Consider the following 17,333-nt stretch of genomic DNA (forward strand, 5'->3'; position numbering starts at 1 on the left):
TCAAGTTCTAGACTCCGACAGTGAAATCTTCTACAAGATGTCACAATTACTTCAGATCGAAAGCGCCACCAGGAGTTAGAGCCTTTCTTCAGAATGGAAGGCAATCTGTTTCGATACTGAGGGCCTCGTGAATGCCTTAGAAATAACTCATGGCCTACAAGAATGTAGACTATTTGTAGACTCTTCGAAACTGGCTGTGCTCTTGCACAATGGAAACCGTCTTCCATTTATTCCAGTAGCGCACGCAGGAAAGAGAGGTACGATAACTTAAGGCAGCTATTGAATTCCATTGAGTGTAATAAGTACAGCTAGCACTTCTGAGGTGATTTCAAGATTGCTGCCCTTTTAACGGGACTGCAGCAGGGACCTAGTGTCTACACACTTTCTCGGGAATGTTAGGACAGAAAACTTGCAAGTAACAGTATCAGAAACTTGGCTGCAATATGTCTCTAAAGATCAACTTCCTTCATTCCCATCTGGATTTTTTTCAGGACAACTGTGGTATGGTTAGTGATAAACATGGCCAACGCTTTCATCACGATATCCCAACAGTGGAAAAAAGATACCATGGAAAATTGCCCACTGCAATGCTCGCTGACTACTGCTGGACAATCCCCCAGAGATGCTCCCTAACATCTGTACAAGAGACAGGCAAAGAAATCTCAGACGTAGTCGATGACTTCATTTGTTACAGGTATTAACCAAAGCTCTATTACTATTAGCATGCATTTCGTGAAGTACACTGTACTCAATAATTGTTGTAGATTACACACACACAAAAACTAGAGCCAATTATGCATTTTGGTTGACATATTCTTGTTGAGCACATAAATATCGTTAAGAAATAACTATTTGTTTTCAGTAACATGACTTTTGACCAGTATAATTGAGTCCTTGCGGTCAGAGAGTTTCAAACACTTTATTTACAGTTCATACAATGGTCTCCCTCACTTGTAAAAAGCAGGCACGTTGGCAATCGGCGACACACGCCGGAACACGAGGAACAACGACACACAGCCTTGCTGTGTTAATGACAGGCGATAGCCGTTGGGCCACCGGACCACTCTCCTAATATTAAAAGGAGTCTGTCCCCGTATCATTTAGATACATAAAATACATTGTGCAAAACACAAAAATAATCATTGTTGTTTTAAACTTGCTTTTTTATTAAGTGCCAATATAATTATTAAATTAGGGTTAAGTTGAGATGATGAATAATATGCTGCTCCTAAGCAAGTTACTACTGTCCATCTTTGGTACAAAGGAGTGAAAGCAACTTTATTCTCTCAAAACACTCCCCACCTTCTGTCCAGTTCTCCTCAATCGGGGGAAAACGGATGAAAATGGCCGACAAATGTTCTCTCCGCCAGCGCACAGTCAAAAGTGGAAAGAGCTGGACACAGTCAGACTGTGCAGGTCTCTTCCGTGGCCCTGCAGATAGAGGTGAAGAAAAGTGGAAAGTGTTGATCTTCAGTTGAAGTAAAGATGAGCAATGCAGACATTTGACCAGATGTAGTCACAGAGGTGGGGAGTGAGCACCGTTAATGTTGGACAGCGGTCAGGATGGAGCAAGTACGGAGAAAGTCCAGTTTTAGCAGCTGCACTAAGACGTCAACAACTCGCCCGTCGGATGTTAGAGCGAGAATGTTGTTGTTTGTTGTTCTCATATAGTTCTAGACCGACCAACTGACCGACCTCTAGCAGTTTCAAGCAGACGTTCAACTGCCTCTTCATGTCGTCTGTTTTTCTTGAAAATAGCATCATCCAGATGCCGCACAAAAAGATGTTAAGCGCAGCAAGCACACTGCTCACATACTCCACGCAAGCCACACACACACACTCACACACCACACACATCACACACAACCACCACACACACATACACACCACACACACATCACACACAAAACCACTCACACACCACACATACACCATCAGACCTGCACAACTCATTACAATCAGTTTCAGTCAGCTCTGTTCAGGTGTTTCAGGTTTTATACGATGAGATAATAAAATCAGAAGAATTTTCGTGTGATCCTGATGTGGAACTTATCGTCAACAACTACCTCTCCGACCTCAATGTTGACGATGGCGTTTTGACGTGTAAACTGTTGAGGGGACGCAACTCTCTCTGTAAATGGCTGCTCTGTGGCTGTTGTTGTGATTATCGCAGGTTCCCCTTTTTGTGCAATTCTTTCTCCATCTTCCTGTACAACATCCCTGTGAGGTACCGAGATTTCCGCTTCTTCCGCCTGGGGCAGCAGAAAATCTTCTAGATCGCCCTCCACGGCAACAAAGGCTACGCCGTGTCCTGCCACTACGCCTCCCTCGTGCACAGCGGCAATGACCTCACGTAGTACGTCACGCGCATCGTCTGACGTCATGCAGCTACTTTCTGACAGGTCAAGGACGGTCATGTCGGGAAGGTTGAGAGCGGCCTGTGACAGGCGCAACGCTCCCTGGGGCGAAATATTAGAATACTGAAGAAGAAGTTCCTGGAGTCGAGGCAGACAGTGAAGTACATCAGCCAGGTAGACGGCGCCACTTTCTGTCACAGGATTGTGGATGAGGTTCAGGTGACGAAGGTACTTGAAGACGCCTCGGCGCACGGCGTCCGCCAGAAGCCTGAAGCTGTCGTCGTCCAAGTCGTTCTCCTGTAGCACGAGCTTGTCCAGGCCCGCAACTGTGTAGTGAGTCCACCCAGACCTTGCAGGAAGTAGCGGCTCTTGCCCAGGTGGCACTTCCATAGACCAAGGTAGTGCCACACGTCCGATTCAGCTAAAGTCATCAGTAGTTTGTCTCCGAGGTCAGCCTTGTCATCCACCAGAGTGCACTCCCTAGTTCTAGGAACTGCATGTTGTGACACAACGACAGATGCTTCAGCAAAGGCATTAGCCCTTCAGTAGAGTAACCCCCTGCCACAGGGACACTTTGGTTAGTCGCAGTTTGTCGTGAAGAACTCGCACAAGGTGCTGGAGCCCATCGTCTTGAAGGTGACAGGCGTTTAGGTTGATCACGTGCAAATCACGTGCGGCGGCCAGAATGCATCCAATCACGAAGGCCGACCCGACGTCCAGCTCACACTCACTCAATCGCAGCAGCCGCAAGGTGGAGCGCGAGGCCAGAGCCGGCACCAAGTGTGACAACCCTGTCGAGGTGATGACATTTGAGGCTAGGGAAAGCTCGCGCAAGTCGGGAAGTGCCTGGAGTTGTCGTCCCAAGTGCTGAAGGTGTTTGTCGCGAAGGCCAGTACGCTCCAGCATCAAGTGGCGTAGTTTTCCCAGGTGAGAAAACTTGGGGAGTTGTCCTTCTTTGTCGTCTGTCAGGCGTATACCGTTTAAGACCAGTTCTTGCACCGAATGACAGGGCATGGCGTCCAGCAGCCGCTGAAGATGGGTCAGGCTGACCTCGCAGTCCGACAGATCAAAGTGAGCGACCGACTCCAAGCCTAACATGGCGGTCTCTAGACAGCACACGTGGCGTTCCTGCAGGCGGTTGTTGCAGAGTTTCAGGGCCGGGTGACTGGCCAGGCGCCGCGGGCTTCGATCCTGCCAGGCGACCGACAGAAGCATGGGGCGGAGGACGAGAGGACCGGGTACGTTGGTGAGCTGAGTGCATGCAAGCACGGCCCGCAGCTCCACATCTGTAGCGTCGCTGAGCTTTCTGCTGAGGTCAACATGACGGGTGGCCGACACCACAGCTTGCAGCGTCGTTTCTGTCGTCTCCCAGTCGACGTCGTCAAGCCTTAGGTGACGCAGCTTCCGCTTGAGGGCCGGTGTGAGGGCGGGACACGTGCTGACCGCAATATGCGCAGGTGGAGGCCACTCTGGGGAAAGTGCTGCCACCAACTCAAAGGCTGGATGTGAAGTGTCATAGCAAGAGAGACAATCCAGCAGCAGCTGCGTAGTGTCACTTGGAGAAGATAGGGGATGTGAGAGTGACGTGTCGGCACTAGAGACAAGCTTTGAGGGTAGCGTCAAGGGTTGTGAGGGAGAGGTGTCATCCTTCGCGAGGAGGTGAAGGACGATGTGATGGGAGCCAACTCCTAAGGCAAAGGACAAATGTTTGTCGTCAGGAGCAGGCAAACTAGACACCATGCTACTGATCGCATGGTCCGCCACAAAGGGGTCACAGAAGGTGAGCCGCCCCAGGTGACCTGATGACGTGACGGGCACGAGAAGGCCGGCAGTGCGCAGCCGCTCAGCCGCGGGGAGGAAGTCTAAAGACAAGTGTGACAACTCCTGTACGTCCAGTACTACCATTGCTTCCCCCTCCCGCCCAGTGTCCACCCTCATTTGTACCCCTGCCGTGGCGACGACTTTCTCCTGGCTGAGTTTGACAAAAAGCGTCGACACGATCGTTGTCAAGTCGGCGACGTAGTCAACGTCTAATCGAAAAAACTCCCTGCAAGCTTTCATAGCAAAGATCAAAGCCTTTTCCCAAGGCCTGTCAACTAACTCCGTTGCTACTGTTGTCGCCAAGACTGGGTGATGGGTGGCTAGCCAGTCTAGAAAAGACCTCAGCAGGCGGGGGATGTGGGTCACGTGGTACATCTTGGCGCTCGCCTGCGGACATGTGGACAGGAGGTTGAACAGCAGCGCTTCTCCCACTGACCGGGCAAGTGAGGGCTCTAAACAGTCAAGTAAAAGTTAGGATTAGTAGATAATGTAAACTGTATGAATAGAACGTCACGTCAGACCACAAAGTGTGATAATTCTTTCTTAGACTAAGTTTTTACTCCTCACCTAAAATTTTCATGCATTTTCACGCTCTCTCTCTCTCTCTCTCTCACACACACACACATAAACACACCCACACACATCTGTAATCACGCTTGCTCTTACTTGTGATACTGATTGAATGTACCCTTGCTATCATTCGTGTTGACTGGCTCATTTTAAAGTCAACAAAATTATGGTAGAGGTTCCGCTGATGCGGAAGATGCTTTTCTATGAGAATGCGACTGTTGAAGATCTGCTCAACTGTCCTTCTACATGATCTGAAACCAATCTGTTCTTATGGTAGCAGCTCTTCTGCGGTGGTCTTGTGCTGATCTGTGTTTATGAAGGTCTTTAGAAGTTGGTAGGCCGTTTTGCTGTCACCTTGTGCCATTCCCGGCATTGGCTCTCGATCCAATCCTCTCTAGCTACCTTCCTCCCTTTCTTGACGGTGCAGTTCACTTCTTTGTATTTGGAAGCTGCTTCCAGTTTGCTTTCCTTTTCTCTCTTCAGTGAGTTCCTTGGGTCACAGAGATCTAGGATGTCATTCGTGACCCATGCCTGTTTCTTATTTCTATATCGCCATAGAACCTCCTAGGCTACTGACAGTAGCACCTCTTTGATGTTTCCAACGAGGGAGTCTACATCACATTCCACCAATCATTCAATCAATCAAACTTCTACATTTTACCTTAGCAGTATGCTAGAATCAACACATATTTTCACTATGAATGCAGCTATTTACCATCTGAAGATACATAGATACCTATCAGAGGCTCATGTTTAATATGGTTTGACTTACCGTTGACCCATTTCAGGAAAGCTTCACAGTGGTTGAGGTTGTCCTCCGTAATGGCCACTCTGAGCCCAATCCGCCGCCATATCAGTCCATAGCCGGCCGCCTGCTCCCTCAGCCAGCGGCGCCGCTCCTCCGTCAGCAGGCCGTGCTCCAACAGCTGCACCAGCGACCCGCCCTCCAGCAACTTCCGGATTGTGCTGACGTCACTCACATAGTTCATACGCAGGCCTACATGTAGACAGCCAACAGTCACAGACGTGGCGCAGATGGTGTTGACAATATTTTTATAAAGCTCGATTAAATGCGTCACCTGAAAGTAACCATTGATTTCCATGGATTATCATGAGACAGAGTTACATGACTTTTCTATCACTATAAGTAAATATACATACACACATAGAAATACATCATCATTATTATCATCATCATCATCATCATCGGTAACCGCCGGACACAGAGCAAGCAGGCGCACCAGGGGAGGAAACCCGCCGGTACATAAAGTCGGAATGGGCGAGGATGAGAAGCAGCGGCGGTGAGAACTCACACTGAGGCCGATCTTAAGGGTTAGGGCCCCTAGCTGCTTGCTCGACAAGCTTTAGAGCTTTAGAGCGCTCATCTATCCCTCCCTAACTGCTTGTTGGACAATTTTTAGAGAGCTCAAAACAACGATGCTCGTATTGTCTTCTGTCAGCGCAAAGCCGACCATGCACATCTACAATACTACACCACCTACACTACTACACCCCTACAACACTACACCCATAAAATACACCATTATCATATTTCACCACTACACCCGTATAAGAATACAGCACTACAATATTACACACAAATAAACACATGTGTAGAATTGTAAGAACACCTAATTTAAACACATATATCGAATCGTAAGAACACAAGGCTGCTCACATGCTGTGGTTCCTTGGCAACAGTTGTGAAAAAGGTTTCCGCGATAGCTGATATGACCGCCTTCTGAAACCTTTGGACTTGATCGTCTACAAGGTCACTAAGATGGCGTCCTTCCAGCTCCTTTAGAAGTGGTTCATCAAGAGTAAGTCCCGCAGTACGCGGAGGAAGTGGACTGTCGTGGTCAACTTCCATGTCATCTTCTTCTTCTTCGACGAAATCCACCTCCATCGCCACCTCACCTGAACAGATATGTGTACACTACATGTCAACTCTCCCATCTCACCTAACAGGTGTGTACAATAACTGTCAACTTTCCCATCTCATCGATATAATAATAACAACAACAATAATAATAGCAACAATAAATGCAAAATTTGTAAAGCGCGTACTGCCAACAAAGAAAGTATGTATTTAGCGCTTAAGAACAAGAGCGAAACATGGACAGTACTAAACGAATAATAAAATCAAATACAGAAAACACAAAGAGGAACCAAATAACAAGAACAAGAGCTGAGAGTAACACGACATTGCAAAAGGAAGGGTGCGACAAAGGACTGGCATTATGGGAAAGGTTGTTAGGAGTAATGCTCACATAAGAGGTGTGTTTTCAGTGCACGTTTAAAGGATTTAATAGTGGGTAGGTGGCGGGTATGGAAAGGAGAGAGTTCCATTGTTTCGCTGCACAATAACTAAAAGTCCTGTGGCCATATGTTGTTCTGGTGAGAGGAAGAGTAAGAAGACGATCATCTTAGTTTATCTGTATTTAATACTTATTCTAATAGTACAAAATTATTTTAATTAGCTTATTCTTTCCCTCTGAAGGGCGAGGACTAAATGGAAAAATGCATTTTCTTGCTTATTTTACCTCTTGTTAATAAAATTTTCATTGTGTTTGTCAAAGAATTGTCATTGTCACCTACACAGGTGTGTGTACACTACATGTCAACTCTCTCATCTTACCTAACAAGTGTATACAATACTTGTGAATTCTCCCATCGCACCTACATAAAAGGTCTACAATAACTATCAACTCTTAGGGTATCAGAAGTAACAGAGCTTACGGACTGTGGAGCACCAGTTTGCCTCTCCACCACGGGCTCGCGGTTTAAAGAATGCAAACTGGTCCCCATTGATTAGGTTGATTATGTTGATCAGGTAAGATCACTCTAACCCACACTGGCTTCCAATGATTAGGTGTGGGAGGTAAGTTAACCTTAAGCCAAACTGTTCCCCCTTCTCCGCCCATTGATGAGGTTCGTGGCAAGCCATACAAGAGAGCGTTAGTTCCTCCACTGCCACCAAGAAAACATGCTCTAGAGATATACAGGTGTGCAAATGTAGTAAACAGAGACACACTGAATCAAACACACCCGAGGTGTAGAGATTTTTAGAAGTGGATTTAAACACATATCTACAACTGGCTTTAGACACAAATGACTGCTTTCAAAGTCTCACCAATAAGAACTGCAAACTCACATAACAGGTCCTCAATCTTTTGGGCCAGGTGTTCCAGTCGCACCTGCCTGCTGCGTAGTCCCTGCTGTAGACCAGTCACCCAGTTCCCTCTTCTTGACAACAGATTTAACATGCGCCAAGCCGCGTGGGTCCGGCCGTGAGTGTCCTGCCGTGCTTGAATCATCTCCTGCAAGCCAGTTACACTTGAGGGCTGCACGACACTGTACAGCACCATATCGAGGACTACAGCCTCATAGTGAGTCACATACACCCTGAGTAAGGATTGTGGTATTCCTAACGACTTTGCTCGTCTGACATGAGGTCCAGCCGATAGGCGACAACAAACACAACGCTATATGAGTAGACCTCTCCCACCCAGCATCAGATGTTATCTCAGTTCACCTCGAGTGAAGTTCAAACCACACTGAAAGTCGGCTACAGCAGTGTTTTCACGCATTAGCAAATACGATAGCGTCTGCAAGCATGAATAAATAAGCTAAGCTTATATGTGTGTACAGAAAAACTAAGTTTAAGTGTGTGTGTAGGTGTGTGTGTGAAGAAGTAATTATGCTAAGATTTTAAGTGTGTAGAAATATATCGCTGTTTAAGCCGCAGGGCTTAAGGCTGAGGACAAAAGTGGCGGCTTATAGTACGAAATTTACAGTAAATGTTTCTCTCGAAGAACAGTATACCTGAGACACATAAACATGAAATGCAGGGAGAGAGACTGCGAGAGAAAGGACGAGGCTGAGCTGATTAAGTTGTTGAGTGCAGTGTACGTACATGCGTGTAGAAAAGACCTGTACGTGTGTCTGTACATTGCTTGCCTCTCTCGCTCTGTGAGAGAGAGAGAGAAAGAAAGAGAGAAAACTTACCTCGTCAACGTCTGTCAGCAGGTTGTGAGGAAGATTGGGGATGAGCAGAGAAGGGTCCACTGTTCTCACGAATTCTTCCCGAATTTTCCTAGCCAAGACGTCCTCAAGAGGTAATCGTTTGTTGTGAACTCCTAGCGTCACCATGGTGATCCCCCAGACTTATCACCAAACAACTGCGACAGCAATGATAACAGTGAGGAAGCTGACGAAGAAAGAATATGGTGAAGAGGATTCGTGATGACAGTGACCAATAAAGACCATTCTTAACTATGTTGACCGGGAGATGCTGCTCTGCAAAAAGACACTTAACCTGTAGACAGTTATAATACTGTATTGATGCATAAAACATGAACAGAGTACTCGGTGCTACAGCATCAGTAAAAATGCAGTTAACTTGACACAATATGTGACTTAGATTATTGAAGAGATTACCTGTGTTAGGTAAAAATATTTTCAATTTGATTCTCTCATTAGCTGTTCACAAGAATACATTGTGATCTGTTTTCAATACATTTCTTTGGGAAAATTAAAGAACACATAGAAAGAAAATCAATAGAGCATACTCTTCTAATCAATGCTTATTTCTTCCTTAGAAAAGTGGTGTTTTATTAGTTTCTTTACATGCACTGATGTTGTCATAAATATTCAATGCATGAATAATATAAATGTGACAATATCACAGTCATTGCTTTGGCAGTATGGACTGCAAGGAATTTGAGCTGTTTGTACACTTTTCACTGGACTTTTGAACTCTTATTCACTCTTGTGCTCTATTAAGGCGACAAAAACATGAGCATCTGTGGTGCTGGCCTCTAGGAATGAAAAAAGGACATTTACAATTGATACAACCACTTTGTCCAAAGATATCACTAGTTCTATTAGCAATAAAAGAGAAACCTGAAGAAGAAATGTATTTTGAGACAATTCTTCTAACTTATCTGAGTCATGCAACTACTTGAACACGTTTTCACTTGTTTTCAGACAGAAAAACTGGTTTATCCGGTTACTGTGAAAACTGGCATGGATAAAAAATGCTAGCGAGAGAGTTTGTGATTGCAGGTGCGCGCGGGAGAGTGTCGAGAGAGGAGAATGAGTTTGGAGAAAGTGAAATAGAGGGACCGCTGTTGTAGTATAAAGTGATAGATGCATATAAAGTTCAATAAATTTGACCACTAAATTAGTTTTGATGTAATCTCTGTTATTTGTTTAATGGTGCACGTCATTCCTTGTCTCTTGGTTTGTGCAGTTGTTTGTTTTGTGTGTGTGTGTGAGTGCGCACGCGCGTGCCAGAGAGAGACAGAGAGGAGAAGGAGTTATGAGAAAGCGAGCGAGAGAAGACCGCTATTGTAGTATAAAATGATAGATCTTAAACAAATTATTTCAATGCATTTTTGTGCGTATGTAAGCTCGCGCGAGCATGCGAGAGAGAGCGTGTGTGTGTGTGTGCGCGCGCAGCGAGAGAGAGAAAGGAGAACGAGTCAGGAAAGCGAGCGCGAGAAGATCGTTGTTGCAGCATAAAGTGCTAGATGTTACAGAATTCTCTAAACACATACAGTTCAGTAAATTCGTGGTGCATTAACGGCCAGAATTCCGAGGCCAGAAAGTTAAATCCCTTTTCGTGGCAAGCGGTTAGTGTGGAGCATTGAGCACTGGGTATGGGGTTACAGACTATAGCAAGGTCCTAACAGCTTATGTAGCACCTGAGTATGGCCTTCAGGCAGCTTATACCTAGACTCAGTAAGGTGCGAACTGTTGTGTTATTGGTTTGTGGGTATTAGAGGTGGCACTCATTAAACTGTCCAGTTAGAAAACACACAAGAGACAGCTTCATGTCGGCTCCCGCCCAAGTATATTTAAATCTCTTCCGGAACTAAACCTTTTACGGATTGTTCATTTTGGGAATAAGGCCAACACTTGCCTTATGTCACATCTCCCTTTCTTTAAAATGGACATTGTTTCAATATAACTTAATTAACATTAATTTTAATATTCTTGAATTTCCTATTCAAGTCTATGTGCGTTTGATTCGAGTCAATCATTTACAAGTCAAGTCTCTGTGGGATCTTGATGATGCGACCACTCTTGGTAGTCTTGACAGGCTGGTCTGGAGGAAGCGATGACTTTGGACGCTGGCACTTCCTGGCTGCGGCTCCTGGACATGAATGCTCTGGATTGGTAAAGGAATGTCTGGATCATCTGAGTGTAGACAGACAAGGGGTCGGGATCCTCTTCGGACTTTGGGTTTGTTGGAATAAGGGACGACAGAGTCTTTGGATAGGTCTGGGATTCTCGGGATTGAGATCTCTGGAATCAAGAGACGGCGGTTGCGTCGTTGGCGACCGTAGGGAGTCTTCTACCTCATATGACCTGTTGGGCAGAGACTTGATGATTGTCCCTGGTGTCTGGGTTGGCTTTCGACCCAAACTGGCTGAGCTGGTTCAACCAGGCGGCTGGTCTGGCACGGTGTGCTCTGTGAAGTTCTGTTTTATGTTTCAACTTCTGCATCTCGTCTTTTCTATGAAAGTCCTTCCTTTTTCTTCCTTTTTCTCGGAAAACTGAGATGGTATTGTGGGGACCATGGTGCGTAGTCTTCTCCCGAACACAGTCTGCTGGCTGAGACCTTGCTGAAGTGGCGTAGCGCGATATGTGAGAATCGCTAAATAAGGATCATCTGCCTTCTTCAGGATTGATTTCACGGTTTGAACGGCGCGTTCGCTTCGCCATTCGCTTGTGGATAGTACGGGCTGCTTGTTGTGTGTGAGTGAACTCGTACTGTTGGACGAACGTTTGGAACTGCTTGCTGGAAGAACTGCGGGCCGTTTGTCTGAGATGACGATTTGTGGAAATTCCATGGCGGGAAAATATGCTCTTAAATGGTTGATGGACTGTTTGCGGCGAAGTAATTTCAAGTGTGCCAACTCAATATAACGTGAATAATAGTCACGCACTAGTAAGTACTGTTCTTTTTCAGTTCAAGATGTTCCATGCCAACTTTCTCTGCAAGGAATGCTGGATGTGAACAGAGGGAATGAGTGGCTTCAGGGGAATTGGCCTCTCTTGATGCAAATTGTGCACCTTCTGTACATGGACTCTATTGCTGAGAAAGCTTTGGCCACCAAACGCTCTCTCTGGCCAGGCAGACATTTTTACGATGCCTTGATGTCAATGTGAAAGTCTGTGGAGAATGTCTGTTATCAGTACTTCAGGATGATCAGTCTTGATTGTAGAGAAGAAGTCCATCATGTTCTGTGACTGTCTGAACGTACTGTCCAAATGCTTTCAGTTCTTCATGTTTGGACTAGAACGTGGCCATCCCATTGTAGAGATAATACAGCACGTCTTACAAACAGTATCTCTTGCAGTCTCATTCTTGATTTCTTCGATGCGTTTTTCACTGGCTGGCAAGCTCTGAATCACTTGCTTGATGATGAGATCTCTTCTTCTTCACTTTCTCTCATCTTTCTGAGTGTTTCTTTATGGGCTCGTGAGAGTGTGTCAGCAGTCACGAGATTCTTGCCTCTTGTGTAGACATGTTTGTACTTGAACCTCATCAGGGCATCCGGAATCTCTGAATTCTCGGAGGTAGAGATTCTTCAAGGTTCTTTTGTTTTCAGTAGAGCCAATAATGGCTTGTGGTCAGTTTCGATTGTCAGATCACGAAGTCCTGTGATGTAGTCACAGAACTTTTCACACGCCCAAGTCACTCCGAGGTGCTTCAACGCTCAACTTGCGCGTACCTGCGCTCAGTTTTCCGTCATACTCTTGAAGCGTAGAAAACTGGCTTGAGGTGACATCTGACTGTTTCTGAAGTAATACTGCAGCGAGACCGAAAGATGAAGCATTGTTGAGACGACGGTCGTTTTGTCAGTACCATAGTGTGCCAACACTGGAGTTCAGTCAGCTGTTTCTTAATCTTCTCAACGATGTTTTTGAGCGCAGTGTCGCCAACACACTCTATGTTTTTTTTCTGAGCAGATCACGTAGCGGTTTGCTGTCGTTTGCGAGGTTAGGGCCTGCAAACTTCGCAACGTGGTTAACCATTCTAAACAATCTTCTGAGATCAGAAATTGTTCTCTGGCTTGGGAAAATTTTCACAGCAGACAGTTCTCTGGGTCGATGCGATCCCATCTTTCGAGATGATGTGCCCGAGAAAGGATATTTTCTTTGGCAAACTGGCACTTCTCATCGTTCAGGGTAATGCCCGCTTCTTGAAGCGTCGACATACTTTCTAAGTAACGATCATGTTCTTGCTTGTTCTTACCGAAAATGAGCAGATGTCAATGTCACAATACACTTTTCATGGGTTGCCAGAAGTTGAGACATTCGTCGTTGAAATACTTCTGGCCTGAACTTATCCCGAGGGTAAGCGTGTATAAACGTACCTTCCAAAAGGTGTGATGAGGTTGTTAACTCCTGACTCCTTCATCCAGTGGAAGTTGATGGAACCCTTTTTGCAATCAAGCTTTGGTGAACATTTGTGCTCCTGACAGCTGGGCTAACAGTTCATCTGTTGACGGTAACGGGTAGTTTTCTCTGCGAACTGCTTCTCATTTGTTTGCTCAGATCGACGCAGATTCTGACTCTCCTCGTCGCTCTTGGCACCACTACTGATTGGGGCGCACCAATCACTGGCTTGGTGACTGTTGCGGAATCACTCCTGTTCTTCCAAGTTGATCCAATTCTGCTTGACTTCTGTTTAAGGCAAAGGTAAGCGTCTTGGAGCTGCTACTGCATATGGAACAGCTTGTTCTTTCAGACGAATCTTGTAAGGATCTTGTAGACTTCCTAGTCTCTGAAAAGTTTTGGGAATTCTTCCTTGTACTGCTTTTTCGTGGTCTTCTATACTGTTTGATTCTCTCAATCAACTTCAACGCTGTAATGGCTGGTCGACTAGCATGGTTCTTCAAGTTTTTTACGAATATACATCTTGCAGTGTAGAGACACTTCTTGGTATGTGCGTTTTGGCCTTGAACATGCCTTCACAGCGTATCTCAAACGGACCTTGGACCTAATAAAACAGTTTCTTGCGCACTTTCTGCAATGGTCGCTGGCTGCATGGAACTGCGGTCTGAGGTACGACGGTAACATCAGCTCCGGTGTCAAGCTTAAATATATTCTCTGTGTCTTCCATCAGGAGACTGACTTTCCAAGGATGTTGTTGTCACTGCCACAATCATACCCCATGTAAGCTTCTTCGTCTTCTTCTTTCCTCTTTCCACTGTGTGAATCGTAGAAGAACCTGAAGAGCGACAGACTGCAGACGTAGTGACCATCTTGGAACATTTTCTGCATTTACGCGTTCTTTGCAGGACAAACCATCTCTGTTGTGGGAACCTTTTCCGCATCTAGAGCATGGCTTAGTCTCTGGTTTTCCCGAAGACCTGCTTCGTAGCACGAACTTTCGCTGACCTTTCTGAATCTTGTTGATGGTTTTCTCAACTGTACTCTCGCTGTTGCTTGCCAACATCGAGTGTGCTTGAGTCTTGGAAGTCTCATGAGCTGCAAATTTCTATTGCTTCTGAGAAGCTTGAGGTTGTTTTCTTCTGCAACAATTTTTTCACGCATAGTGTCATCTTGAACACCGATCTAAGTCTGTCGAATCATGCTGTCAACATCCTTGAAATCACATGATTTTTGCTAACTTGCGTAAAACTGTGACTGTAAGTATCAACCTGACTCATCCTTGTTTTGGTTTCGGCTATGAACTTGTAGCTTCATACCCTCATGTGTGCTACCCAACAAAAGTCGTTGACTTGTCGATGAAGTCTCGATATCTTTGTCGTTCTCGCCCTTCTGCAAAGGATAATCCTTCGTAGATTTCTTGTGCGTCTCACCAATGCAGCTAATAGAACTGCACAACGATAAGCTGAATCTTCTTTATCAAGGCGCGTAGCTACCTCATAGTTCTGCACTGACGAGAAATTTTTTCCAATTTACTTCAATGTTAGAAAGACAAATCCAGCTTTGAGGGAACAGGAACGTTTGCAGTGAAGTGTTGTCTCTGATGTGTTCTGCATCTTGCGAGAAATTCACTTTGCGAACGTACGACGCAATATTTCAAAATGAGAAAAACGTGCCACCTGAAAGTTTTGGAGAAATCACACAGCTAACTTTGCTGCTCACTTCTGACACCATGTTGTGTTATTGGTTTGTGGGTATTAGAGGTGGCACTCATTAAAACTGTCCAGTTAGAAAACACAAGAGACAGCTTCATGTCGGCTCCCCGCCCAAAGTATATTTAAATCTCTTCCGGAACTAAACCTTTTACGGATTGTTCATTTTGGGAATAAGGCCAACACTTGCCTTATGTCACACGAACCGGCTGCCCTTGCCATGACATTCGTGACAATGTTTACAGGCGTAGGGGTCACCTCTGGTAGTAGGGGCAGTCCTAATCCTAATCCGAATTCTAACCCTAATCCCTAACCCATAACCTTAAACTTAACCCATAACCTAAAACCTAACCCTCACCCTCAACTTAACCCCTAACTTAAAACCTAACCCTAAGCCTAGCCCCAAACCAAACCCCTAGCCCCAAACTCTGAACCTAACCCCTACCCACTGTTCTCTCTAACACAATAACACACACACAGGTGTATAACGCGTGCTCACCTATATCGAGGTTGTGCCACTATGTCCTGTGTACAGCGCAAAGAAAACAAAAACACAAAAACGTCCACAACAGCTTTTATCAGACGATGAAAACATTGCATCATCACAACAGGAGTGAGTCACGTTGATAACAGACGGCAAGCACGTTGTCACGCAGTTAGGACTGATCACGCGATATTCGGGGAGATGCTAACAAGCGGGGAAACCCGGTGTGAATGACGAGATCAGGGTACAACGTACCGCCAGCTCGCCTACTGACGTCACACCCTTCAGAAGCACGTCACAAATAAACGAGAATGTCACATGCATGATAATTTACAGACATTTGTGTGATTTTTTGTGACAGACTTGTAAGTGACGTAGAGTTTGTAAAATATGCAACATGCACAGACCGCACACTTGGGAATAAATGGATGAGACATCTGTTGGTATTTTAATAAGGTAGATTGTTACGTCATGTGGGCAGCGGGTTTCGTTGCTGCGGCTGTTGTCAGGACTGTGACGTAGTCCGTGAGGTGCGAGGCGGACCTGCCGGTATGAGAGGTTAGAAGCTGGCAGCTCGTGACCTACGTGGTTATGTGCAGTTGCTGGAAGTCGCGACACGCGATGAAACTGCTGCCTTTTTCTTAATTTTTTTTACCATTCTTCAACTCCCTTGTATGTGTGGCCCGCCGTCAAAACTTTTTTTTTTGGGGGGGTGGGGGGGGTTGAAGGTGGAGGGGAATTTTTTATCGTGTTGTGGACTTGTACAATTCCTCTGCCAAATATCTGATTCTTTGCAGACGACTTAAATCCCCGGTTTTCAAACTCTGCAATAAAAATTTAAGAATATTATTTCATTTGAACGAAAAAGAATGTTAGTTTTAAAGGAAACAAACTGATAGTTTACTCTTAGTGCTTGTCAAGAATGGCTGGAGTGTTATATTCATTTTCATTTCTTATTCCTCTTCCTCTTTAAACATCATCTTCATTAAAAAAAACCCACTAAATATTGCATTGAATTAAATATTCTAAATTACAAAACAGCATGTATTTGCATCCACATCAATAATTAGCAAAGAGTCAACACAGTCGTTAACAGTTTTTTAATGTCAATTAAGAGAGAACAGCCTTCGTACCCATGAGGACAGAGAAGGAGAATATTTCTTATGAACTCCATTATACCACCTATTCAACTGAGTTGCTACAAGGGTAGTGAAGTGAAGTTTATCCTTGGTGTACTTTAGTTTATCCTTGGTGTTCTTGTTAAATGGCATCGGCGTCGTTGTCGTAGTTACTTGCGACGTCACGTGACGCGTCACTGCAGTCTACAGCTTGAGGGCAGACGGTTCAGACTCCAGCGTTTATTCCATCGAGTCTCTTCACACCATGGCCGCAGGAAAGCTTGTAAACAAGCAAGAAAAGGTGAGAGGATGAATGTTGGTGCTTAGTTTAGTTGTGACGGGTATCGTACTCAGTGGCTCATCGTCTGCTGACATCAACGCTGTCAATCTTGCCACTTAATTCGCAGTAGGCTTGGCTTTCGTCATGGCCTCTGCTCTGGGAGTCGAAGGAAACAAGAAGCAAAAACTTTTGATGAGCTTCATACCCAGTGTTCTCCAAATGAGACTATAACGGAAATCAAGGGCTTGCCCTCCACGGACAGACATGACCACATTTGAAGTTTCCAGTGATCTCCGCTCCCTGTGCGCTTCCAACAGAAGGACTGACATTGGCAAGGTGACTTACTGACATCACTTGCGAGAGTGCTATGTGTAGCTGATGATGGCTGGAGGATGAGAAAGAAAAAAAAATTAAGGTGAAATAACGGACAAGAATTGTAGGATAATAAAGATCCTCTTTGTTAGCCTTGTTTTTCTTTTCTTGTCGACTGTCATTAACTGAGGACTCTAACAACTGTTAGCTAACGGGAGTGTACTTGTGGTTCTTTCTTACCACTCATTCTAAATCTTGCTAATTAATTCC

At 45.2% G+C, this 17,333-nt stretch overlaps 1 protein-coding gene and 1 long non-coding RNA gene across 2 annotated transcripts; one reads left to right on the top strand and one right to left on the bottom strand.

The window, feature by feature from the left end:
• The first annotated feature begins 312 nt into the window (after positions 1–312).
• LOC112564994 lies at positions 313–1,136 on the top strand. Its single transcript, XR_003099318.1, has 2 exons — positions 313–694; positions 930–1,136. It is a non-coding gene; the product is annotated as an uncharacterized LOC112564994 (long non-coding RNA).
• Positions 1,137–2,891: 1,755 nt separating this feature from the next.
• On the bottom strand, positions 2,892–8,982 carry LOC112564837. Its single transcript, XM_025239910.1, has 5 exons — positions 8,757–8,982; positions 7,882–8,068; positions 6,427–6,665; positions 5,521–5,827; positions 2,892–4,630 (listed from the first exon to the last, which is right to left on the bottom strand). The coding sequence occupies exons 1-5, from the start codon at positions 8,898–8,900 to the stop codon at positions 2,892–2,894; spliced, it is 2,616 nt and encodes an 871-aa protein (XP_025095695.1). The 5' UTR covers positions 8,901–8,982.
• Positions 8,983–17,333: the final 8,351 nt, after the last annotated feature.

Source organism: Pomacea canaliculata, linkage group LG5, assembly GCF_003073045.1.
Source record: "Pomacea canaliculata isolate SZHN2017 linkage group LG5, ASM307304v1, whole genome shotgun sequence".
Classification (NCBI taxonomy): Eukaryota; Metazoa; Mollusca; class Gastropoda; order Architaenioglossa; family Ampullariidae; genus Pomacea; species Pomacea canaliculata.

Excerpts from the sequence above, each read along its gene's own strand:
- LOC112564837 (XM_025239910.1), bottom strand. The coding sequence starts at position 8,900 with ATGGTGACGCTAGGAGTTCACAACAAACGATTACCTCTTGAGGACGTC. Across the intron at positions 8,069-8,756 it reads TGCTGACAGACGTTGACGAG|GAGATGATTCAAGCACGGCA; the intron begins GTAAGTTTTCTC and ends ACTGGCTTGCAG. Across the intron at positions 5,828-6,426 it reads TTGCCAAGGAACCACAGCAT|GTGACGCATTTAATCGAGCT; the intron begins GTGAGCAGCCTT and ends GGTTACTTTCAG.